We start from the raw sequence: 27,149 nt of genomic DNA, 5'->3' as shown, positions 1-27,149 counted from the left end.
ATTCAGAATTTATAAGGCTCTGACGGACAGACGGACAAGTGCCATTTCACTCAAGTAGACTCAGAGACCTCACTTCGCTCGGTCAAATATATACGGAAACAGATAAACATTACACAGCATGCTTAAATTATAAAACTTTAACTTCGTCGTAGTCAGATTAAAAAATAAAAACATTGCATTACATAATTTAAAGGTCAATTTAAGTACAGATTAACTGTCCAAAACAGTCATGTCTGTGTACCGCAACTGAAACTCTTATCACGTTGCAATAAGGTTTAAAATTGAACAGTGTCGGTATTACGTTCATTTTTCTAGTGTGTCCCAGTAACCGTCAAAATAGTATGAATTTTGACGAGTATTGGGTCAAGGAGGGATTTCAAAGTACCAATAAATGTCACATGTGTTAAATCATAAATAATAATAAAATAAACACAGTTTTATAGATTATTTCGTTAGAAAATTAACTTGACTGTTGTTTAAAATAATCTGATTTACCAGAGTGGCCAATAGATGTTTCAAAACTTTCTTCGAATACTAGCATGTAGGACTACGATTGAGTGACTAAACCTGGCTAAAAACACAAATTTTGAAAATGCTAACTTCGAATGCGTTTTTCTCCAAGGCTATTATAGTTTGGATTAAATGTTGTTATACTAATTTATGGAAAATATTATCACAAATATGTTGCCATAAAAAGTTTTCATTTAGTTTTTGCTAGAAATTAATAGCTGACCATTTTTTAAAATCTGACGGGTATCGGTACACTGACGACTATACCAGCGTTTCCCTTATACCTACATTATGTGGCCTGTGGGCAGTTTCTGAAGAGTCAGCTGGTATAACCTTTTTATGATGTGAATAGAGCAACTATTTACTGAGTTTCTTGCCGGCTTTTCTGAGTAAAAATTAGAATCTGCATTCCGTATCAGCACAGTGGTAGAGTCACAGACGTAGATACCGTAAGAGACACTATGTTTTGTCCTACATGAAATAAAAGTACCTAAAGATTTTGATAGTCTATATAAGTAGATATTGCGGACTATCCGCGACAGGTCGAAATGGCAATCGGGGTATGAGGCGGGGAGACACCCCGCACACCTGCACGCTACCCGCGCTCGCCCGCACCGGGTTATCGCGGGGGTTGTGCGGGTGTGCGGGGCGTCCCCATCCCGATTGCCATTCGGACCTGTCGCCTACTATAGGTAGCTGGTAAGTGGTAGACCATTAGCGCGCCGACTTGTCAATGTATTGCCTGCTGAAGTGTCTGCGGCTGCAACATGTCCCGTCACCAGCCGCTTCTTTTTAAATGCGCCTTACTATAATTCCTATAGAGTCTAGACTCTTAACTCTACTTGTAAATTTAATGCAAAGTCTACGTAAAAAGTAAAAATCCAACCATGGCAGTTAAAAATATCAGAAAGAATCGTGAAGAGGGACAGAGACAAACTCACAGGGCGGGTGTGGTCCGACCTAGCCACGCCTATCGGATATCGATTCGATGGAAGATAATTTATTCATAATCCTCTCTTACCCGCTGTTTATATCAACGGAGGACATCTTTGGTGATATTTGCATTTTTATGAATAATCATTAGTTTGTTTTTCGTACGGCATACCGCATTTTTGCTGCTACGAAGTACGAACCATGGTCTCACCTTAGGTAGTTCTCACCTTTTTATCTGATTTGTACGCAGATAGACGGTATTTCAATATCACATTATATTCCCATTAACGTTCCTTACTTAGGTACATTATCCATACCTACTAATATTACCTATACATGCGAAAGAATGTCTGTCTTTCTGTCTGTCTCCTAGCTTTTCACGGTCCAACAGTTTAACCGATTTTGATTAAATTTGGTACAGAGTTAGCTTACTTCCCCGGGAAGGACATAGGCTATTTTTAATCCCTAACTAAAGAGTTCCCACAGGATTTAAAAAAAAAACCTAAATCCACGGGGACGAAGTCGCAAACATCATCTAAGTAGTATCTACCTACCTAATACCTAGGCAATGGAAAAAGCGGAACCCATAAAGGAGCAGTTTACCTATTAGAATCTAAACCGTTATAGAAAGGCTACAAGATGTTACGCGGAGCTACAGTCAACTAAGTAGGTTTAGATTTTTTTTTTCAAAATTAGATGTTAGTGATATTACTTATACTTAACCAGCACCGACGACGACGCTTAGCATACTTTCAGAGGCAAACGTAATAGTAGATTATTCAACATGGGGGTAATGTATCTTACGTCACAGGCGCCGGGATACACCCCAAGCGTAAGGAGGAATCTTAGAGTACTTAAGTAACTCCCAAGCGTAGCGAGAGTGTTGCATCTAGAATCCTGAGTAAAGCGCCCGGTTCAGGGGCGCCTAAGAATAAGTCAGTATTACCCCCAAGTTCAATTCTCTACTTTTCAATGTTATGATGTACTTTTACGCTTAGTTAAAAGGCATTCTAGTGCGAGTGGTGTGAAAAAATACCTACTTAAAAGCATCTACTACCTATTACCCAGATTTATCATCATCATAATCAACCCACATCGCCGGCCCACTACTGTGCACTGGTCTCCTCTCAGAATGCGAAAGGGTTAGGCCATTAGCCCGCCGAGTTGGCCAAGTGCGGTTTCCAGAGTTCACACACCTTTGAAAACATTGTGGAAACTTACAGGTGTGCAGGTCTCCTCAATGATTTTTTTCACCGTTAAAGCAAGGAATCTTTTTTGCTTACAACGCACGTAACACCGGAAAGTTAGAAGTGCGTGCCCGATATTGAACCCTTCCCGAATTTGAGGCGGACGCTTTATACCTACCTAGGCTATCACGGCTTACCTATGTAACTAACTCGGAATATTACGTTACTCTATAAAATTACCTATCCATGTAATTACCTAAATTTATGCAAATGACCACATTTAACTATAAAAGTCGATCACTCTTCCAGAGACTGACTTGCAACTGATGATTGCGCTCGTAAGCAACGTTGATTTGCTTACCAGCGCAATCCACTGATAGGTATCTAGGGTAGGTATGTGCTATCGCACTAGACCATAGCTTATAGGTATGTATCACCCCCAACATCAATATCATCATCAGCCTGTTTTCTTTTACGGCTGGAGACAGGTTTTGATAAACTCCAATGTTCCGTTATTTGTTCACAGAAAAGCTCAGGCTATCGCTGTGCGTGGGCTGTGGTGGTCAGATCCACGACCAGTACATCCTGCGAGTGGCGCCAGACCTGGAGTGGCATGCCGCCTGCCTCAAGTGCCAGGAGTGCAGGCAGTTCCTCGACGAGTCCTGCACGTGTTTTGTGCGGGATGGCAAGACTTATTGTAAACGAGATTATACTAGGCAAGTACTTCCCTATTTGATTCGGTTACATAAGCAGATAAGTATAGTACGCGCCAGATTCGGGAGGCTTCGGCCGTGGCTAGTTACCACCCTACCGGTAAAGCCGTACCTACCTACCGCCAAGCGACATAGCGTTCCGGTACGATGCCGTGTAGAAACCAAAGGGGTATGGGTTTAATAAAAACTGCCAATAGGTACCCCTCCCAGGTTAGCTCGCATCCATCTTAGATTGTATCATCTCTTACCACCAGGTGAGATTGCAGTCAAGGGCTAATTTCTATCTAAGTATCTGAATAGAAAAAACGCACTGGCTATTTCAGTACCTACTTGAATTATTGCTCGCTATAGGTAAGTACCTACTTCTTATAAGTACATCGATGTTCTTCCACGTGGATTTGGATTTTTAAAAACCCTGTGGAAACTCGTTAAGTACCTACTTACCTATATATTTTCCGGAATAAAAAGTAGCCTATGTCCGTCTACAGGATATAAGTAGGTAAGTATCTCTGTACCAAGTAAGTACCTAGAATCTAGATGGTGCCCGCTGCGATGAGCCGTGTAAAGCTAGCATACAGACAGATAAGCACACTTTGGTAGGTATAAGTAATTGTAATATTAGTAGGTATGCTTATTAGTAGGTATAAATTGAGTGTCATTCTCGAAATCGTGATGCGAAAAGCTTTCCTGTCTACGCCGCTTCTATTATTTTTTGCTAGCTTAGCACAAATTAGCCTATTGTGACGCGAATTGCGATAGGTCCTACCTATACCTACCTATCTAATAGTATTATAATGTCTCAAGATCATAGACACATTAGGTAGGTACATGCGTAGGTAGGTAGTTGGCTACCTACTTCACTTCTAAAAATATCTCAAAATCCCACGTAAATAATAACTGTATAAAACAAGTAAACACATGTGACTGCTTGTTTGCTGTATCACGCGCTACTGACACATAAACAAAGATTTATTACATTGTAATGATTTGTGCTTATAATTATCACAATTGAATCTGTACTTTAGGTTACTAATTTATAATTTTAATATTTTGTTTCTTTGCATGCATATGATACCTACGCTATTTTTACATACATAATTGCCTAGCGCAAGTTGGATAGAAGCAGGCGTTACTTTGCTACCTAACACAAGCACATCAAGTTTAATTCGTTATAATTCGCCAAAACAGATAAATATGTAGGTATGGTACAACGTGCAGCAGCATGCGATATGCACCGGCCGCACTCCCTTTAATAAAGAAAAGTGTATAAATAAGGTACCTATAAGTACCTAACTAGATATTAAATGTACTTATTTGTAGGGAAAGCAAGTAACCAAGCAAACAATAGGTATAGGTAGTATATATCACCACTATACCAATGGCGTGCAGCTCATAGAAGCATAAACGCACTGCTTACCCTCATTGTAAGAAATCAATGCTTAGGTACTTTTTCATTATAACCTGCCGTAAAACAAGTTCATACCTTAATGCATACCCTGGCTTGAACTCCTGTGCACGCCACTGCACTATACAACACCACATAAATCTTCTGGAACTTACTCAATGTACCATCACTTTGACATAGGAGCATCCTCAGATCATGGCAGACTACGTTGCAAATTCACTTTGCAATCGTGCTTACTTGCTTGCTTTTTCTGCATGTTTAGTAATAGGAAAACGGTGCACATATTGCACCGTTCATTCATTACAGATTTGTCAGTTTTAGCCTTAGGTTTTGGCAGATTACATGCATATAATTAACATAGGTACCTTAACCCTTCGCTGCTTACCGTGGTAAGTACCTATCTACCTATATGGAACAGGGATTATGATAAAACCTCAGTTCTGCCAACGTGAGATTACAAACAGCAGTACTCTGAAATTAGCCGTAATGGTTTTGTATTTTGTTCTGTAATCACATCAATCCACAGACAAAGAATTTAAACAAAAATTCTGATTTAGAAAATCCTTTTCGACATTCTTTACGGCGTGAATAGATACTGTGTCAATAGATATAAACCTGCTTAACTAGGTTCCTACTATTAAAAAACTAAGATATAGGAACATATAATATAGTCAGCCAGTAATATTATTATGTAGAGACGAGGTAAAGACGTACCTACTACTCGTCTACTCGTAGATATCTACATACTAAGAACTTAATCGGAGATTGTATGAAATATCGGGCAAAAATAGCACCCATATAGCCCTGTAAGGCTAATAGTAAACAAGCGATCAAAATGAAAGACGAGTATACGCAGTTTACGTTATCATTCCAATTATAGACATCATACCCATATTTAGACTGTGGTATACCACTTCAAAAAAATATATAGAGAATATTCATAACTGTACGTCAATCATATCGGCGCCACTTTTTCAAACACAGACAAAATTATCTTTGAATTCACTAAAATAACTTAGATGTTTACCTTTTCACCCTTCTATCATGCAGCTAAAATATAGAATTACACATCAGCAAACAAAGTTCTCTGCGTTCGAAAGCCGCCATCCTCTTTCTAGCGTCATAGGGAACACAATTGTATGGCAGATTGAAAATTTAAGTTGGCTGAAAGACGAATTGTCTTTGCCGCTTTGAACGGTGATGCGCCGAGAAAAACAAACGCGGCGTTATGTATTTTGGCGCCAAAACAAACGTCAGTTTGACAACGCGGCGGGCGGCGGGAACTCGATATGTCTATGGTATGTTTGTTTCGGTTCCACCGGAAAAGCGATTGGGTTACTTTTTTCAGCCTAATGCACTATTTGTTTTCATATTGATTTAATTTGTGTTTGTCTTCTCACGAATCGGATTAAATGTGTTTTCTCAATAAATATATTAGCCTGAACCAAGCAGACGCCACACTAATACATTTAATTAGCCGATTTAAAAAAGAAAATCTGTGAATTTATTTTGGCCTAAGTACTTACTGTAGAGTGTTACACACTGTATGATTTAAATATAAGTCTTTTTGGTTTCTACTAGGCACTTGTGACTTAAGTAGGTATATTTAGCAGTAGATAGGTAAGTAATAGGTACTTAAATAAAACGTAGGTAGGTATAGATAATTATTAATACTTAATTGATACTTCCTTCCTAAAGAGCTTCCGGACGGAAAGCTCGATAAATGAATTATAAGAATTAAAATAATAAAAACGGTAGGATGTTTATTCTGTTAGCAATCGGATACATAAACATTGCATCCGTACGCGAAGGGTTAATTCTAATCTGTTCTATTAACGTTTGTATTTATTTTTGGTAGAATACTTACCTAGTCGCTTAATAATGAAGTTGGTATTTGAAGATTCGAACATTATTTTTCTTGATTTTGAACCCATCTATCCACAACCCACATTGATATTAATTTGCTACGATTCCCCGTCGCTGCCCAATCATTCAACTGAAAGACATTTTGTTTCATCCATAAACGTTTAAGTTACTTACTACATTGCCACAAGGCTCTCTAGGCACTTGAATGACATTGACAGTGGGGTGCTGTTGTAGAACAAAGGCTTAGAATATTCCAAAGAATTTATATTCAAACAAGAACAAAGGGGACACTTGACGGCAACGTTAGTTCCGATTTTCGCCACGCGCCAAGATAGTCTTGTCGCACTGTAGGTCTACACGTACTTACATGGTTTCAGTGATATTTGGTGCTAAATGCAAAATTAAACAGGTAGGTACCTATCTACAAAACAATTCTTGTAGGTACACATATTTTGTTATCGGGGTCCCAAGGTGCTGGAATGGCGACCTCGCACCGGATGGCACAGCGTTGGAAGACCCCGCACTAGGTAGGTATAGACGGATGACATAACGTAGGCACCTACTATTCGTACACGCTGTACCTACTTACCTGTTTAACCCTAAATCACCCTCCCGCCCCTACAATTAGCGAAATTTGATATTATCCGTGCGTCTAACATAACACTGTCTAAACTCAATCCGAGGGTCATTCATTTATTAGATATACTTACCCACGACTGAGCGATATGAAAAATTCGTTACATATATCTTAGGTACTTAGTACATATTTAAACTTTTCTTTTCAATGTGTTGACCTTGACTCTTCGATCTGAAACCCCCTGAAATCTCGATTTTCATGTGTTGCAAGTTCTTTATTCAGGAAAGCGTTGATTAGGTAGGTACTAGATCTAAATGATTACAAAATATTTTCCGTGCTATGAAGAGCGCGATCTCCTACAAACTTAATGCAGTACCTAATAATAGACATTTTTAATATAAGTAATTTTATTTACAAACTAATTTATGCTCTCGACTTCGTCCGCGTGGACTACACAAATTTCAAACCCCTATTTCACCCCCTTAGGGGTTGAATTTTCAAAAATCCTTTCTTACTGGATATCTACGTCATAATAGCATCTGCATGCCAAATTTCAGCTGGATCCGTCCAGTAGTTTGAGTTGTGCGTTGATAGATCAGTCAGTCAAATAATCATAATCGCGAAATCGGTCTGAGTTAGAACGGCTGAAGGTGGGCTGAAATCTATTGGTTCGATGGCAAAGATCCAATTCTCCGAGTCATAATTGATTAAAAAATAAACGCAGAATACAAATTGAGTCAATAAAAAATCCTGAAATTAACTCATAATTATTCATATTTAACTCTTCAAGTCAATCTAAATATAAACATTTCTTACGGAACCTAATACATCTAATTACTAGCCATCTGCTGACAATGATTGACACACAGCTGCAACAACAAGACCACACAAATCGGTGCTAAACTAAATATAGGAATTTGCTATTTGCAATAAGCTGATGCTTTTATTTTCGTGCTATTGAAATATTATCCAGCTTTGCTTTTACTATAGCGGCGATAGCCTAGTCGTTAAGTTGCCAGCTCCTATTTGTGGCGCCTGAAATTCGGTCCCGGGCACGCACCTCGAACTTTATTTATTTATTTTTATGCATAATAGTTTTTGATTTATCGTGCAAAAAGTCGAAAAAATACGACTGCCGTACGGAACCCTCAGGGCGCGAGTCTGACTCGCACATGACCGGTTTTTCAAAAGCATTACCAAAATAAAATCGTAGGCAAGTAGATAGGTGTACCTACAATTTTTAAAATAAACATTAGTTAAACTCTTTTAAATTTACATAAGTACTTAGATAAATAATAACAAAATCCTAATAAATCATCTTTACACTTTGAAACTCCATCCCCAATCAACCGATGAACACAAAAAAATACCCAAAATAAATTCACGGGGTGAAACGTGAAAAGCGGAAACTTCGAAAACCCTAAACGTATTTTCAAAGGGAGGGAGAATGGTGGGGTTATTGACCGGCACTTAGTGAATGAACCCCCCGGCAATCTCGCTAAAAGCATTGCCTGTAGGTAGGGTATGGGTATACCTTTTTAGCGTCGACTATAGGTAGGGAATAGCGATATGTTCTACAGCCTACGATGTTTTATAGGTAAGGTATAAAGTTGACTATCGTTTGTTATGGGTAGGTAAGTATTTCAAAGGGTTTCGTTGGTTAGATATAAGAATATGAACGTATATTTTCGTAGAGACATTGATTGGTTTTTGTTTAAAGAAAAAGGAATTAACGAAACAGATTTCTCGAAGAAAAATACCTAAATAAATAAGTATGACCTTAACTTTCGGCCCATCATTTGACATATTTGACTTGTACCTATACCTACAGAGATAGCTTGCATCCCAGAGATGGACATCGGCTACTTTTTAGGGTTCCGTACCGGCGTGGTGGCGGTGGCGTTTTTGCATCATAGTGTTTGAATTATCGTGCAAAATGTCGAAAAAATACGACTGAATTACGGAACCCTCGTTGCGCGAGCCTGACTCGCACTTGGCCGGTTTTTTTAAAGAGTTACCACGGGATTTAAAAAAATCTTAATGCACGCCGGCGAAACCATGGGTAGGTATTAGGTACTTAGTAGATACTTAAATATTTTTTCTTGTCAACAGGCTATTCGGTACTAAATGCGACAAGTGTGGAGCGTCCTTTAGCAAAAACGATTTCGTGATGCGAGCGAAGACGAAAATCTACCACATCGACTGTTTTAGGTGTTGCGCCTGCGCTAGACAACTAATACCTGGTAACTAATATTTCTTACTTATTAATTCTATCCCTTATCGGTAGGAACGGCATTCCGAACCAGTGGTAATTAATTAAAATATTTGACGATTCAAAAGCACTTGTAAAAGTTTACTTGAATAAATATATATACCTATTCTATTCTGTTGTGTTAGATTTGCGCTGGCCAAAGTTTGAAGATGACAGTTTACGAAGTTACCCATCTAAGTGACAAAATCTTTTGTCCACACAGTAACCAATTTGTTTGAAACAAACATGTAACCAATTTGAAAAGTTACACTAGACCGCCTCTCATTGTGAATGATCATGCAAGTCTAAGATGGAAGCGATCTAACCTAGAAAACGATTACCTCAAAATAACGGTTTGACCCGTGGTCCTTCCCGTGGTACCTTCCAGGGAAAAATCTTCAAAAATGTATTGCCACTGTCAATTGGGAGACCATAAAGGATTCTAACGATAACCATAAACCACCCCATGATACTTACATACAAATCTGTTTTGAGGCATTTAGTTTATCTAAGTATACACTCTTTTTTTAGACAGTCATGTAATGTTACTTATTTAGGTACGAATGTAGTTATCACTACCCATATTATAATGCGAAAGTGTTTGTTTGTTGGCCTATTGGTTTGTTGGTTTGTCCTTAAATCACGTGGCAACGGAGCAACGGATTGAAGTGATTTTTTCACATGGATATAGAGTGACATAGGTTACTTTTTATCCCGGAAAATCAAAGAGTTTCCACGGAATTTTCAAAACAGAAATCCACGCGGACGAATTAGTCGCGGGCATCAGCTAGTAGGTACCTACCTACCTATGTTATAACTTAATCAGAAGTTAATGTAACCTTTATGCGTCTACTTATCTATACGTAGCTAGTAGTAGATAGTAGTGTTCTTTTATCCTGAATTTTTTTTTCAGGTGATGAATTTGCGTTAAGAGAAGGCGGTGCTTTATATTGTAGAGAAGATCACGATGTTTTAGAAAAAGTAAGTAAATAATATGGATAGAAAAGTTAGTAAATATTAGAAAAAGTAAGTAAGTAAGTAATATGGATAGAAAAGTTAGTAAATATTAGAAAAAGTAAGTAAGTAAGTAATATGGATAGAAAAAGTAAGTAAATAATATGGATAGAAAAGTTAGTAAATACTTATTAGAAAAAGTAAGTAGATAATATGGATAGAAAAGTTAGTAAATATTTGATAGGTAAGTACCTATCAGTTTTCTTGCTTCTTTAGTTTAATCCTACGTAGCAAACTTTTTAGAAAGAACAGTTTTTGTGAATTCCCATATTTTTGATGATAACTCATCAAAGCTACTTTTTTGCAGCTAGCCGGTTTTGTTTTATACTTAGATAGCAGCTGTATTTGCATCTCCAGCAAGTAAAATGATGCTGGAAGTTTTGGCTAGAGCCCCTTGAGCCCCCCCCCCCCCCGATCCAAGATTTGAAAAACATAATGTTGAACATAGAAAGAAAATGACCTCTATTTTTCCCTGAGAGTTCATATTTTCCTGATTTCATATTTCATTTTTTCCGGAGCTTTTTTCTCGGGGTATTAATTTGCGCCTACCGTTTCACATGGTAGGTATGTGAACTCCATGGAGGTACTCTGGTGACGTATAGGTATCTCAGAATTATTCTTAAGTAGGTAGGTATACCTATCTAAAGAAAAACATAGGGTTTCACTGAATTTCCATTTACTTACTTTATTTTTTCGTTGCAGAGTGCAAACACGAGCGGCAGCAGTAGTGGCAATGCAGAAAGCAATAATAACACAACACTTAGTAATAACAATTCACACCATCCCGAATTGGGCTCTATGTCAGGTAAGTGATTAATTACATAATATACCTACTTAAATTACATAAACCTAGTTGCTCACTACTACTACTACAAAGTACTACCTAGTACCTCTGTAGGTACCTACTACCTAGGTAGGTAGGTACTACTACCTAGTACCTACCTAGTACCTACCTAGTACCAACCTACTAACGCACTACACTGTCAATCATTGAACATTGAATTGATACAACTGCAAAATTATCTGACATCTACTTTTTATTTCCAGCCAAATCGGTTTCTATCATTGTAGCGTAAAAGATTGTTATTCTAAAATGAAAGAATACTATAGATACCTACTATAGGTAGAATTATTAGTACCTATTTCCTTATACGCTGTTGACTAGGTAATCTACGTCCTAGGAATTTCTACATCAAATCCGGATTGAATCCGGATATAACCAAAAATATAATGTTTTACCTACCTAGGTTTGTACGTAATAACTACAATACAGTCACTCCCTTTTCAAAGGATAATCTAGAATCTAGATGATCAAGATAATATTATTAATATCGGAAACACTCGATTGTAGTTTTTATCTGTTACATGCGTAATGAGCTCTATCGTATCGAATATTACGATAATCGAGCAGTGATTAAACACTGATTTCGGGTACAGTCGGCGGCAAGTACTTACTTATTAATTATTTTTGTGATAATTGTATAAGATTTAATTAGCTAAACTCATAATATCAGTAATCAAATTAAAATACTTTAATCAACTGTTATGCTTGTGTTGAGCTTCATCAATATGTTACCTGATTTTTTGTCAAAATCATGTCAGTTAAAACATAAGATAGGTAGGTACTTTTCACTTTTAAGATTTTTGGAATTTAGTCAGAGTAATACCATTTTAGCCAATGTCCGTTACTTTATCTGATTTAGTAGTACAAATCCAGTATTATTCTACCTTATATTATTATCTAATATTTAGGACTTCAATTGTATATTAATTTATCTATGTACCAAATATTGTGTGTTATAATAAAACATTTACATTATAATTTAAACTTAGTGACAAAACCATACTATAGTATTATCTCTATTGGAAAGAATTATATTATTCCGAGTCCTAGAAAATCGTTGGAAAATGCTGAGGTATACAGTCCAAAAAATGACTTCAATCACTCTATTATTTCCTATTTTTTCTATGTACATACACACTGGTAAGCTATGGGAATTAGGTACAAAAGGTAATGTATATTCGAAAAATATTAAGTAATAAGCTTTTACATAGAGTGGTCAAAGTGATCTTGAAAAATATACCTACCTGATAAATGGTGAAAAGCTCAATCGAATTTCCCTTGTCACTGAATTAATTTATTGTTCTGTTTCTTTTTATACATTTGTACCTGTATAAACTAACTAAGTAGGTCACTTTTTATTCTTACGGAAAAATAAAAATAATATGACCTAATCACTCAATAGTAGTCTACCAATCCGCACATGACCAGCGTGGTAGACTATGGCCAAAACTCTTCTCACTCTAAGAGGAGACCAGTGCTCTGTAGTGAGCCGGTGATGGGTTGATCATGATGATGATGAATCACTCAATTGACGCGGATTTTGCTTTAAGAAATTATCTTTTAAATTCTTTTTTAAAAATAAACAGAAAATTACTCGAAATATATGTACCTAACTAATAGGTATCTTATAATATATGTTGTTTTCTATACTTATTGTGGTGGATAAACAAAATTTTAATATTTTTACCAATAGTGACCTATGTAAGTGCTCCATTTCTATCAAAAAAATAAAAGTTGCAAAAAATTGTCTTTTTTTCCTACAGCGTTTATAATTTAATATTTAAGATAGGTAGAAAATATGCATATCTATATTTGAAAAATATTTTTTAGATTACTAGGCTAGTTGACACTTTTTTTAAGTAGGTCTTAAATGGTTAATATTTGTCCTATTAGATCAAAAAAATTAACACTATATTTTTTTGCGCCCTAAAAACCGTAAAACTTTAATTTAAAAATGTATTTTTCTTAGACAGGTGAAAACACTGTCGGCCATGTTTGACCGATAGATTATCTGTGCTCTGATATATAAGTTAGTCAGGACTTGAAATTTTATATATATGGATACTACGTTAGTCAATAGGGATGACATTTGTTTGTTTACATATTTAATGACGTCACATCATGGCTGACAGCGTTTTCTGAGTTTCAAATAAAAATAAAAACTGTATTTTTTTTAATTGGATTTATATATCCATCCTGAGTTTTTAAATAATTGTTATTGATATATTTCGTTGTCTTAAGCAAAATACTATAATAAATAATCATTTATTGGACGAAATTAGATATGAGTCAAGTAGCCTATTGACGTGGACATTTATGTTGCTCACTGTACCCTATCTACGTTTGTAATGCGCCGACAAAGTGACCGCCCGCCTTTAATTCGCCGCGTTAAATTCGAGTGCCGTTTTATCTAGTAATTATGTTGCGACCTAAAACTGATGGGAAATTTTGTGCAATTTAGACTTCAGTATACAGAATCGAAGGTAGGTATTATATTTAAAAAACCGGTCAAAAGCGAGTCGTGCCTCTTTCCTTTTAAGATTTTTAGAATTTTCCAGTAGCCTATTTGGTACCTATACGTCTTTGTTACCTATTATCTGTCACCATGATCCAAACTTCATAGTCGGTGATTGTTCCTCCCTGTGGTGGCGACAAATGCGCATAGAAACTTTCAGCTTTTATAAAATATCGAAGGTCTGGCAATCACGTATTCTTAGTCCATCAAGCCAAAATGACCGGCCCTGCCTTTATGAATATGTAAACACAGGGAATTCTAAAACAGGCCCCTGATGTCCAGCGTGGATTAGCTTGGGTGTGAAATGGGGATTATGAGGATGTGTGATTAGCATCCCCTTTGTATTAGGTATCTAAACCTTATTAGAGGTAGGTACCAGCAAGGTAATCTTGTTTGATCAAACACGATCTATAGGAACTAGAATTGCGTTACCTAAATCATTTATAAGAAGAATTAGAAGGGTTGGCCATGGTCCACCACGCTGGCCTTTCAGACATGCTAGACATTCATTTCTTTAAGTAAGTATTAAATTAAATAATTTTAATGAATTTAATAAACATTCTGTATTAATATCTAATAATAATTAATTTTTATCTACACAGACATCAAATATTTTTGTATACGGTCAAAGTAATCTACCGATAGGTATCTATCAGGTCCGGCCCTTGAATTCTCTGAAGTGCCATTTTGCTGCTTCTTTCCTATAGTTTCGGATATCCCTCTCTGATAATGATTTACTTAAAAAACTTTTTTGAAATAAAAATCGTGTTAATTTTTTTTAATTTAATGCAGAATTATCAAAGGTGTTATCGTCGAGAGATTAACATCAGAAAGTTAATTAGGAACTAATGTGATGTTAAGATTAATCAGCTTCTTACACGGCATCCCAATTTGCTTCCAGTTATCGCAAAGTGTAGATTTCGATCGGAATGTATGAAAGCACAACGTGTCTATAAAAGGTTAATTTCATAAGTTGGTCCAGTACGGTGATTAAGCAACTTTTGATCACGTAGGTAGACCGTAAGTATATGACTTCAAATGATGGCAACCTTACGATTGGCTGAGCTAATTAAAATGAGCAATCGACTTCATCGTATGATTCAGAGCTATATCGGTCACCCATGGAATGCTTATTACTAAGTTACCTACCCACATGAACGGGCGCCCTCCCGCGATTCGGCCCATATAACCGAGAGGTTGGTGGGGCCATGGGAGGTGGAGGGTTGTCCCAAGTACCCACATGAGTAGATATCGTGCATCTAATCCGTAATTTGGATGTAGTTTCAATAAGTTTTTTTTTAAATTTATTATCAACATACTTACAAGAAAAATTACATATAATAAATACCACGCATTGTAAAAAACCATAGAGGTTTGACCCTCAATGCGTACGTCTGCGCATTACATCATGCTACTTATATCATAAAAATTTATAAATAAATATTACTATATTATAATATACTAACTTAATGTTAAAATGTTAAAGTAGTTGCTTAGGTAGGTACCTACTTACGCTAAAATTTAAACTAGTGGAACTCAAAGCTAATAAGAATTCAAAAATAAGTCTTATTTTGAACTAAAGCCTGCACCGCAGCTTCGCTCAGCAAGAATATAAAATATTGCTTGGTACCTACAATATGAATTCACTATGAACACTTCCTGAATCTTGATAACTCAGGCGGGCAGTAACCCTGCAGCATCAGGATTAAGGAGTTGAATCCAGATTTTTTATGTGACCACAACGTAAACTTTTTTTGTTGATTAAAAAAAAAAATTGCAAATCGGTCCAGAAACCTCGAAAAAATCGATGTAGAAAAAAGAACCACCTCCTTTTTGACAGTCGGTTAAAAACCGATGACCTTGAAATATTTACGGAACAATCTTTAAAATATCCCCTTTCTAACAAAAAAAGAATGAATGAAATCGGACTACGCGTTAATGAATTACAACTCAGTATACATTTTAACTTTCGTCCCCTCTCCTACGGGAACCATGCTGAATTTCGGGATAAAAAGTATCCTATATTCTTCCTCATAGTATGACCTCAAATCGTACCAAGTTTCATTGGAATCCATTCAGTAGTTTCAGCGTGATGCGCGGCCGTGATACAGACAGACAGACAGGACAGATAGACAGACAGACAAAAATGAAAAAAATTACAGTTTTGGGTTCAGTATCGATTATAGAGTGCCTTCGAAAAAAAATTTTCAAAATATCTTCAATGTACAGAATTTGACCTGTTACAGTTTTGTTATAAGTATTGATGATGATTGATTGATGATTATAAATTCTCTTTGTTCCCTATCCTGTAGGAATTTCGAAAAATCCGTACTATCCTTACTCTGTGCTTGTTTATACTTACCTTGTCTACATTATAAATGCAACTTCTGTGCAAAATTTCAACTTTCTCGGTTCAGAGGTTTGGGCTCTGCGTTCATGAGTCAGAACTTTTCTTTTTATCTCATTCTTTAGACGTCCTTTTGTTTTAGATTCGGGCAGCGAGTCGGGGTCCCACAAAAGCGGGCGAGCGCGAGCTGGGGCGGCGGCCGACGGCAAGCCCACCAGGGTGCGCACCGTTCTCAATGAGAAACAGTTACACACTCTGAGGTAAATATCGATTTTAGCATTCAAACTATCGTGAGTGATACATAGGGTTGCCATACGTCCCGTATATACGGGACTGTTACCGTATTTGACCATCCCGTCCCGTATTAATACATGTCCCGGTTTTGTCTCGTATTTCGACGTGGCGCGGGCGCCCGTCTTCGGCAGTGGCGATGTGCGGGGGAGAGCGCATGAGAGGCCTACGGGCCGATCGCTCACACAATTTTAAAATAACATACGATTATACATATAAAAAAGAAAAAGAATTTATTGCAAAAGTAAAAACAATTTATAAAGATGACTTGGCAAAAAATAAATTTACAATAAATATTTAAAAAAAATGATTCAATCATTTTTATTTTTTTATTTTATACTTTTGAAACGATTGAGATCACTTACACATGCATGCTATGTGTAGTGTATATTGGGTTTTGGGCAAAGCCGTGACGCCATGCGATTTAGCGTTCCGGTACGATACCGTGTAGAAATCAAAGGGACATGGATTTAATTAAAACTGCCATACCCCTTCCAGGTTAGCCCACTTCCATCTTAGACTGCATCATCACTTACCACCAGGTGAGATTGCAGTCAAGGGCTACTTATTATCTGATTTAAAAAAAAGGGTAAATCTGGTTTGTCCTACATGTACCTACCTATAATATCGATTTTTTTTATGGCAGTTGGAACATAGTTTTGGGGGGATTTCCCAACAGCAAAAAGAGATTGCCCATTTTCTTTGTAGCTTTGGGCCCCCCCTAATATAATTGTTGTGTCACCATGGTTTTAATTTTATTTTGTAGACAAATAATTAACTCTTTATATTCTGCAAACGATTTCTATTTATTCACCCTGGTTGTAAAGAAATCTTTTTTTTTTTTGTGTGTTCTCTATTCTTTCCTCCGACATGATGGTCGGAGACTTATTTTTTATATTGCTGATATTGAGGTTATATTTAATTAATACTTCTTCAAAATAAATGCATGTTTACGATTCTAACTGTAATTGTGGATATTTTCAATAATAGAGGAAAAAAAAGTCGTTATAAAACATAATCGTAAAAAAATAACACATTAAAAAAAAAAAATTTAAGTTTTGACACGACGCCACAAAAGAGGGCCCGTTCACGGGCGATCTCCTTTACGTGGCATGAATGAAATCGGTAATGCAGATTGCAGAATGTTACCACATGAGTAGATATCAAACTCGTGTAATGTTACTATACAGTTCTAATGTAATATTTGTTTTTAAGTAGGTATGCGAGACAATAATATTTATTGATTAGGACTGCAGTTCAGGAAAAAACAATGGTTAAAGCTAAAATTTATCATTTCGGTAGTTGTCTTCATAGAGTAAAAAGTCAGTCAAATAATGTACTTGCTTAGTAGGTAGGTACTCGAGTAAATATATTTGATATTTTCTTTTCAGAACTTGTTACGCAGCGAATCCTCGCCCCGACGCGCTCATGAAAGAACAATTAGTAGAAATGACTGGTCTCAGTCCAAGAGTCATCAGGGTGTGGTTTCAAAACAAAAGGTGCAAAGATAAGAAGAAAACTATTCAGTTGAAAATGCAAATGCAACAGGAAAAGGTGATAGTCTATATTTTCTCTTTGTGGTTTAAGTAAGTAGGTCCCATACCTACCATTCTTCCATTCTAGTAATATTGCAGTAGGTAGTCGGGTTTGTCACGAACTTTATTACGTAAGGTGTCCATTAGAGGGAAGGTTCTGCATCAGTCATTCAATCATGAGATTCTTGGTATATCGACACGAGTAAAATCTTGTTACATTAACCAACGTGAAAACTTCACTGGCATGGAGTAGGTAAGGGGCAAGATGGCAGTTGGCACACATAAACTTTTAGAAAATGATGGCCCTAAGCTGACTGCCAAATCAATCGTCTAATGGACACCTAAGCCGACATCATTACAGTTTTATTGAAATGTACATTTGAGTCAAACAAATGCATCGCAACTGCCGTCTGCATAAGGACTGTGCTGTCGGTCGGATGTTGCTACGCAATTGTGTCAACTGCTCAACAACCAAATGCAAACTGCAATTTTGCAGTCAGCTTGCAATTCAAATGTACTAAGTAGATCGCTTGACACTTAGGATTTTTTGCCAAAGTGGGCTCTTATGGCTATTTTAAACAAAAATCGTGTTCTATGAAGTGTTGTAAGCAAAAAAAAGTTGCAGTCCGCAATATTTATGTTCGAAATGACCCGTCTAGTGCGTAGTACATTAAAGTAACGTAAGGGTATGGTACAGGAAGGTCGTCGATTGGGGTATATGTCCATGGGCGTGCCGCTAGTGGCGGGGTCGCCGGTGCGGCACGAGGCGGGAGGCTCGCTGGCGCTGGAGGTGACGGCGTACCAGCCGCCGTGGAAGGCGCTGAGCGACTTCGCGCTGCACGCGGACCTCGACCGCGCACCGCAGCACAGCGCCGCCTTCCAGCAGCTCGTCAACCAGGTACCTAAGTGTTGCTGGAACATTGCTCCAAGTCACACATATAAATTTTAAGTAGGTATGTTGTTTTCCAAACAATTACAAAGTCGGCTGAAGTAGCGGAAAATAACTAGCGCCATATAATATTAGGTACTTAGAACTAATCTTAACTACGTCATCACACGTCACTCGTCGGTACATGGTGTTGGGACTTGGGAGACGAGCGAAATAAAAAAAACAAAAATTACCTACCTACTTACTGTTAAAGTTGTGCATTATTACTTACCTAAGTATTTCATATTTTATACAGAGTGTAACAAGATCGCTCTTGTTACACCTGTTTATTATGCCGGTCATACAGAAAGGGGTTTTTTTGTACTCTTCCTGCATAGCTCTTATCATGGAACTTAACATTTTGAAAAATTAAATTAGGTAGGTAGGTAGGTACGATACATTCAAATAAGTGTTGTAAACTGTGGCCCTACCGCGGTTGTTTGACAGCTACAATGTCACGATCACAATCATCTCTGATTGGTTAATGCTCGCTCACTATTGGCCACAATGCATTGTTGCAACAAGAATCGCACAAATTCAGCCAATCAGAACAATTGAGATTGTATTAATGATTGATGCAGGTTTTAGACAATTGCCCTACAGGTTTCTTTTATCTCTTATATCTTTCCTCAATAAGCTGAAATACTTACGAAAACGAAACTTTGATAAAACCACGGTAATGTTATAAGCAGTATTCCAACTTCATACAAACGGGCGAAACGCGAGCTATACCTACGCGCCTCGATCTCGCGGTGCGCTCGTGGTGCAGCCAGTCGCGACCACAGAGTACATTGAAGACTGTGCCGCAGTGACGAACGGACGGTGTTTTGTTTTTTTAATAACCGCGCGATTTTTTCACTAAAAATAAGTTCAAGTACATATTTAATATGATAAGTACGTATTTTAAACACAAAGTAGGTAAATGACAAGTACATATTTAAACACAAAGTAAGCAAATGTACCTAATTAAAATGCCGGAGGCGGGCAGCCCTATCGCATGTTTACGTACCGCGCTGCAGTTGTAGGTATTTATTTCACAGATACGGCCGAGTTACATTACTGCTTATAACATTACCGTGATAAAACTGACTATAATATACCTACTTACGAAGTAAGAATTGCTGAAATACTTAATACATACCTACTTAATTAGTCTGCGGAAAATTTTCTTTGTGGACCTCTTGTGACTATTATCATCATCATCAATACTTATAATAAAACTGTAACAGGTCAAATTCTGTACATTGAAGATATTTTGAAAATTTTTTTTTCGAGGGCACTCTATAATCGATACTGAACCCAAAACTGTAATTTTTTTCATTTTTGTCTGTCTGTCTGTCTGTCTGTCTGTCTGTCTGTCTGTATCACGGCCGCGCATCACGCTGAAACTACTGAATGGATTCCAATGAAACTTGGTACGATTTGAGGTCATACTATGAGGAAGAATATAGGATACTTTTTATCCCGAAATTCAGCATGGTTCCCGTAGGAGAGGGGACGAAAGTTAAAATGGATACTGAGTTGTAATTCATTAACTCGTAGTCCGATTTCATTCATTCTTTTTTTGTTAGAAAGGGGATATTTTAAAGATTGTTCCGTAAATATTTCAAGGTCATCGGTTTTTAACCAACTGTCAAAAAGGAGGTGGTTCTTTTTTCTACATCGATTTTTTCGAGGTTTCTGGACCGATTTGCAAAATTTTTTTTAAATCAACAAAAAATGTTTACGTCGTGGTCACATAAAAAATTCTGGATTCAACTCCTTAATCCTGATGCTGCAGGGTTACTGCCCGCCTGAGTTATCAAGATTCAGGAAGTGTTCATAGTGAATTCATATTGTAGGTACCAAGCAACGACAACAATCCCGAAAAATCAAAGAGTTCCCGCGGGATTTTAAAAAACGTAAATCCACGCGGACGAAGTCGCAGGAATCAGCTAGTCTAAAATAAAAAAATTAAATATTTTTAGAAAATTGTATGTTCTTTTCCAGATGCATGGTTACGACATACCCTCCCTCCCCCCGCCCCGGCCGGCTCACGGCGGCGAAGACAACTACGTCACCTACCTCGAGAGCGACGACAGCCTGCCCCCGTCGCCCTAGTGCCGTCTATCTTAACACCCTCCGAGAGAGAGTGATAGATATAGACTTTTCTTCTGACTATCAAAGTTACGAATACGAGTATATCAAGATTATTATCCAAATTAGCTACAATTCTTAACATAATAAAAAGTGATATGTGATTCTCGATTGCATAAAGCACCTTTGGATATCGCCTTACTTATAATAATAATAATTTATGTAGCTATAATAAGTATTTCTAAAGTACTTACATAAGGTCTTCAAGTATTATTAAAAAATATGAAAATTGCTGTACATACTTACATTATTTATGATAACTATTAAATTAATTTATTAGTAAAAGAAAAGCCAACAATTAATATCTCATAATCGAATCGTTATTTATTTACACTAATATTATAAAGAGGAAAACTTTGTTTGTTTGTTTGTTTGTTTGTTTGTTTGTTTGTACTGAATAGGCTCAAAAACTACTGGACCGATTTTAAAAATTCTTTCACCATTCGAAAGCTACATTATCCACGAGTTACATAGGCTATATTTTATTTTGGAAAAAAATAGGGTTCCGTAAGATATTTGGGTTTTTCGGACACAAGGTGTAAAAAATCAACCAGAAAAGTTACTTATTTTGCGTACGCTGCCTAAACTATAAAAGATAGAACCATAAAATGTTCTAATTAATTGTAGATCTTATAAATATCTACAAAAAAGTCCGCGACACACTATACCCATCTATGTCGAGTGAGGCACAGCAACCATTTTTTTATTTAAAAATCTTGAATTTTTTTTGGACTACATTTAAACGCGTTTATTTTACTCATGCTATTAATCCTTATCAAAATAAATGATTTCATCACTAAGAACAGTTTATGGAGATAATATTTGGTCTTTGAATGATTAAAATTGGACGTTTGGTTTTGAAGTTATGGCGAAATTAAAATATTACGATTTCTGCTGCACGGCCCGTTGTCTACACTAATATTATAAAGAGGAAAACTTTGTTTGTTTGTAGGGGGTAATCTTTAGAACTACTGAACCGATTTTAAAAATTCTTTCACCAGTAGAAAGCTACATTATTCCTGAGTGACATAGGCTATACGGGATCTTTAAAAACCTAAATCTACGCGGGCGAAGCCGCGGGGATCAGCTAGTAAATTATAATTTAATCTAATCTAGCCCGAACTAGGTATATCATAATTGAATAAAATATTCAATACGAAGTACGAACTTATAAGTAGGTACATCATGTACCTACCTACCTTTATGTATTTAAAGTACATCAGTCATCGTCTTAATTAATTTTCCAGTTTGATTTACTAAAGTACTGAACATGCTCGTTTATATTGGATCAGTGGGCGTATACGTTAATCGCGTTAAGTCGAATCCGGTGATTTAAATAGTTTGCAAGTAAGGTTGCCATATGGTACCCAAATGAAGGACACGTCCTCTTTTTCCATAATTTGTCTTTCCGTCCTCCCTCATCTACTGAATGTTCTCCTTTTTCCAATGATGCACATAGTACGACAGTAATTAGATCTTTGACCTAAACACGCATGCTCCTCACTGGAACGCTTGTGAATTTTTTTATCATTATATCTCTTAAATAGTGACGATCTGATAGCTAAATAAAATAGGTGGTCCTGAAAAATATATTATAACAAATAAGTAGTTAGTTTTCTTTTTTGTAAAGTAGCACTAATCTGCTCTCTATATTACCATCTGGCAATCTTAGCTGTGATCGAATAACGAATCCGAATACTTACTTAGTGTAGAGCCCTAACTCTGAACCAGTCCAGCTAACCCATGACACATTTTTAGTCCTCAAAAGGAAAAAGGAACCCTTATGGGATCACTTTGTTGTCTGTCTGTCTGTCCGTTTGTCCGTCGTATCTGTCAAGAAAACCTGTAGGGTACTTCCCGTTGACCTAGAATCATGAAATTTGGTAGGTAGGTAAGTCTTATAGCACAAGTAAAAGAATAAAACCGAAAACCGTGAATTTGTGGTTACATCACAAAAAAATGTGTTCATGAACAAATAATCAGTATTTTCAACTTTCAAAGTAAGATAACTATACCAAGTGGGGTATCAAATGAACGGATTGTACCTGTACGGTCTAAAATAGATTTTTATTTATTTTTATGCATAATAGTTTTTGATTATTATCGTGCAAAATGTCGAAAAAATACTACTGTAGTACGGAACTCTCGGTGCGCGAGTCTGACTCGCAATTGGCCGGTTTTTAAAATTAATTTATAATGAAGTCCATGATGGAACACGCTGACATGAAAGACAGTTAGGTTGTTACAAAAACATCTGCTTTTCGCCTCCGTCTCAGTTCCGATTAGGGAGGTTTCAAGGAGGTATTTTTAACTTTTGTATTGACGTACCTAACAGTAATTCAATTTGACGTAACAATAAACAGCAATTTTCTTATAATATACCTGTAGGTAGGTAAGTACCCTTGTGAAAATAATTTTCTACTGAATGATATGAAATTCTACTTATGATAATGAGATGAATGGGATTTAAACATTAAAATATAAATATCATGGGTCAGTGCAAAAAAATATTTGATAAAATTTAGCGTAGGTACTTACTCGTAATATTGACTTGCCAGGTTTTGCTTATGTGAACCTTATTGTACCTACTTAAATTACTTACGTTAGGTGTTAATATTTGAAGCTGCATAGTCTTTAATATATTTTGCCTCTTCCAGAAGAGGCTTATTGTTTTATCTTTTCAACTAATCGTATGAAAAAATATTTGTAATTTTTTTGTGTGAAATTGGTGAAAAGATAAAACAGAGTTAACAAACCCGTTCTTTTAACGTAACAAAAACAAACAAATGTAAATGTAGATAATATTTATATATGATTCAATGTGATGTTTACCACTAGTTTTACTTTAATTTAACATATTTACCATGTATTTTTGTTTAATATTTTGATATACTTACTATATTGGTACTTTTTAATTTAATATGAGATCTGTATTATGTTAGCCTTCAGCGCAATGTATATAGGTAATGTGTAAATACATTTGTATAAACTTAAATATTGTATTTTAGATAGAATTTAGTACCTAAGTCTTATTGCTTAATGCACATAAACCAAAACCGTTTTGACTACCTACCTAATGTTAACAAAATAAGGAAACGTTACGTCCTACCTAGGTAACTGCTTACAATACTTATAATTTTTTAGCATCGTCTAAAAGATAAACTAAGGCAACGGCGATCTCTGTGCAGACCCGTTTACTGAAAGATTGAACCTGGCGTCGATTAAAAATAAAAAAAAATCAACAAGTGGCAGACAAAAATTCGTAGTAGGTAGGTACGTGTATCAGTGACAAAGATGCGAACATACACGTACTACGAATTTTTGCCTGCCACCTTGTTGAGTTTTTAATTTTTTATAAGTGTCTAATCTTTAGTAAACGGGTTGTACCTACCTACTTCATACTTGTTGGTAGGACGTAACTTAGTCACATTATTAAAAAACAATTTTAATAAGTTTTATATTCGTACAATATGTGAGATTATTTTGACGCGTTTTATTAATAAAATGTAAATATTGTAGTCGGCGATTCTTGTCAGTGAGACTTGACAAAGCAAGCGTAGGTAAAGCAGTCCAAACTCCAAAAGTCGAAGCACAATATTAGTGCACCGCTTCCTCGCGACTTCTGAATCGATAAAGCGTTACAAAAATTGGTTAAGTGCGAGTCGGACTCGCACACGAAGGGTTCCGTACCATCATACAAGAAATAACACTTGTAATTTTTTTTAATTTTCATGGCTGTTTTACTTAGCGGCAATAGAAAAACACGTTCTGTGAAAATTTCCACTTTCCTTACTATCAACCTTCTTTCCAACCTATTACGGTTTACGAGATGGGGGAGGTCTCACTATACCCGTTGAGCTTTCCCATTGACGGTAATATTCTGTGGTAATACTTATAATTATACTTTTTATTATTAGCTATACTTGTATTATTATTCCCGTTGCGTTTTTATACCGCGACTAAGTATTCGCGTCCTAGAAAACACTTGTTTATTTCAATAATATTTTCGACTCAATATTTAAATAACACTGCCTGCTTTGACAGTTATTTGTCTAAAAGATAAAGTTTGACATAATGAAAGATATCTAAGTACATGATATTATCGTCTACAAGTTTTAAGTATTTTGATTATTTACCAGACGTTTAAAAAATCGCTCGTAATGTGAATACGGAGACATGTAGGAGGATATGAATACTTATCACTATTTCCAATCGTCGTTTTTTTTTGTTTTAGGGTATACCTACTTAGTGAGTCTGATTTGAAAAAATGAGCAGTTTCAGTATTAATTGCAATGGGTAATGGGAATAGTGAGATCCACCCCACGAGATACCTACAGCCCGCTGATAGACAGACGGACGGATGGATGGACGGACAGCGGAGTCTTAGTAATAGGGTCCAGTTGGCACCCTTCGAGTACGGAACCCTAAAAACTGCGAGATTATGGCGTCACATTGATTGTGGTTGGATGGCCACTGACCGGGCCACCACGCTGGTCGCTGAGACAAAACGTACCTACCTAATACAAAATTGTGTTCTTGCTGCCTTTGTAACTAAAAGTACCTGCAGTACGCGGCTGAAAGTAATGTACATCGACCTTTAAAAGGACATAGCATATTTGTAGAGCGTTAACCCTGACGTTGAGACTGACAAAACGTCATATAGGTATGAGTGACTGAGACAACGCTCTACAAAGCCGAAATGATATTCTCAAAACCGATGTACATTACTTTCGGCCGCGTACTGTACCTAGGTATTAATTAAAGATTCGATGGAGTGCCTATCTTGCATTCGTCACTTTATTATTATTCTGTTTTTTAAATAAAAGTGATGTTAAACTAATCTTTCCGATAGAGATTACCAGACGATTAATTTATTCTGTAGTTAAAACTATACACTACCTACTTAGATTGTGAGAATAATATTATTAATAAAACATTGAGTACCTAAGTATCGTTTCACTATCTTATACCTAGTGCTGCACTAATAGTGATTTACTTACACTTTAGATTTCCACTGCACTGTACCTGGTATAGGACTCTGGCAAGAGACTTCCAACGACTTGCTTGACATCATCTGTCAACAGAGTAGTGAGAGCACTACCAATGCTGTTTTTCAAAACGGGGCTGTCATAAACTTGGGACCCCCCAACGTTTATCAGTGCTTCGACCAAAGATTTGAGTATTTACTTACTTCCTACCTCATCATCATGAATAACCCAAACCCGGCTCTTTACTGAGCACGGGTTTCCTCTCAGAATGAGAAGGGTTCAGGCCATAGTCCGCCACGCTGGCCCAGTGTGGATAGGCTGACTTCACACACCTTTGAAAACATGGAGAACTCTCAGGAATGCAGGTTTCCTCACTATATTTTCTTTACCGTTAAAGCAAGTGATTTAAGTGGTTAAAACTCGGTTTAAAGAACTTTGGAAATTCAAAATAAGGCGCCAATCACAGAATAAGGCTCCGTTATCAGTGGCGTCAATGCTGATATGCTGATATTTTGACCATAGACCAAATCTATAGTATTTGGTCAGGGCGGCGCCGCCTTTTATAAGTAGATAAGGGCGGCACCACATAGCACAATCACATGCTTGCGACATACAACATGTATAGATCGACCGAATAAAACAGGAATTAAATGTGGGTGCAACTTTCGTTCTTGTGGAAACACCATGCACTGCAACCCAACCAAAACAATATTGATACAGTGCGACAAGGCTCTCTTGGCATTTTAATGACATGTATCTACATTCTATGTCTACAAATGTAGACAGAGAATGTATACATTCTATGTCTACAAATGTAGACAGAGAATGTAGAGTTGCAAACATGTGTTGCCACCATAATAAATTATATTGTATGTGTGTGGAGTGTGGACGTTAGTCAATGTTACATAGTGGTGTGCATAGTGGTGTATCGGCACAAAATAGACGATTTTTCTAATATAGAGTCGTTCAGGCGAGGTAGATAATGTGGCTAATTTTCTTGTACATAATCTCTAAACTAAACTAAAATGGCACGTCTCAATCTATTGCTATCCCTTTCATAATGTTGCTTGCGGGAAAGGATAGCACTAGATTTAGACCTGTTAATTTAG

General features: G+C 36.6%; 2 protein-coding genes across 2 annotated transcripts in view; one reads left to right on the top strand and one right to left on the bottom strand.

Moving 5' to 3' along the window:
* galla-1 (cytosolic iron-sulfur assembly component galla-1) overlaps positions 1–24,326 on the bottom strand; it is a 194,175-nt gene extending 169,849 nt beyond the window's left edge. Inside the window, exon 1 of the mRNA XM_034970085.2 lies at positions 24,322–24,326. The gene's annotated coding sequence lies outside the window, so the exon portion shown is untranslated. The remainder of the gene's footprint in view (positions 1–24,321) is intronic.
* Positions 1–26,000, top strand: part of tup (LIM1_Isl and LIM2_Isl domain-containing protein tup) — a 70,070-nt gene extending 44,070 nt beyond the window's left edge. Inside the window, exons 2-9 of the mRNA XM_034970352.2 lie at positions 3,157–3,346; positions 9,304–9,434; positions 10,356–10,423; positions 11,159–11,261; positions 16,305–16,422; positions 17,845–18,007; positions 18,686–18,886; positions 20,906–26,000. Coding sequence (XP_034826243.1) covers positions 3,157–3,346; positions 9,304–9,434; positions 10,356–10,423; positions 11,159–11,261; positions 16,305–16,422; positions 17,845–18,007; positions 18,686–18,886; positions 20,906–21,016 — 1,085 coding nt within the window. The 3' untranslated portion in view covers positions 21,017–26,000. The remainder of the gene's footprint in view (positions 1–3,156; positions 3,347–9,303; positions 9,435–10,355; positions 10,424–11,158; positions 11,262–16,304; positions 16,423–17,844; positions 18,008–18,685; positions 18,887–20,905) is intronic.
* Positions 26,001–27,149: the final 1,149 nt, after the last annotated feature.

Source organism: Maniola hyperantus, chromosome 7, assembly GCF_902806685.2.
Source record: "Maniola hyperantus chromosome 7, iAphHyp1.2, whole genome shotgun sequence".
Taxonomy (NCBI): Eukaryota; Metazoa; Arthropoda; class Insecta; order Lepidoptera; family Nymphalidae; genus Maniola; species Maniola hyperantus.
Note: the sequence above shows the minus strand (reverse complement) of the source record. Positions and strands in the feature narration are given on the sequence as shown.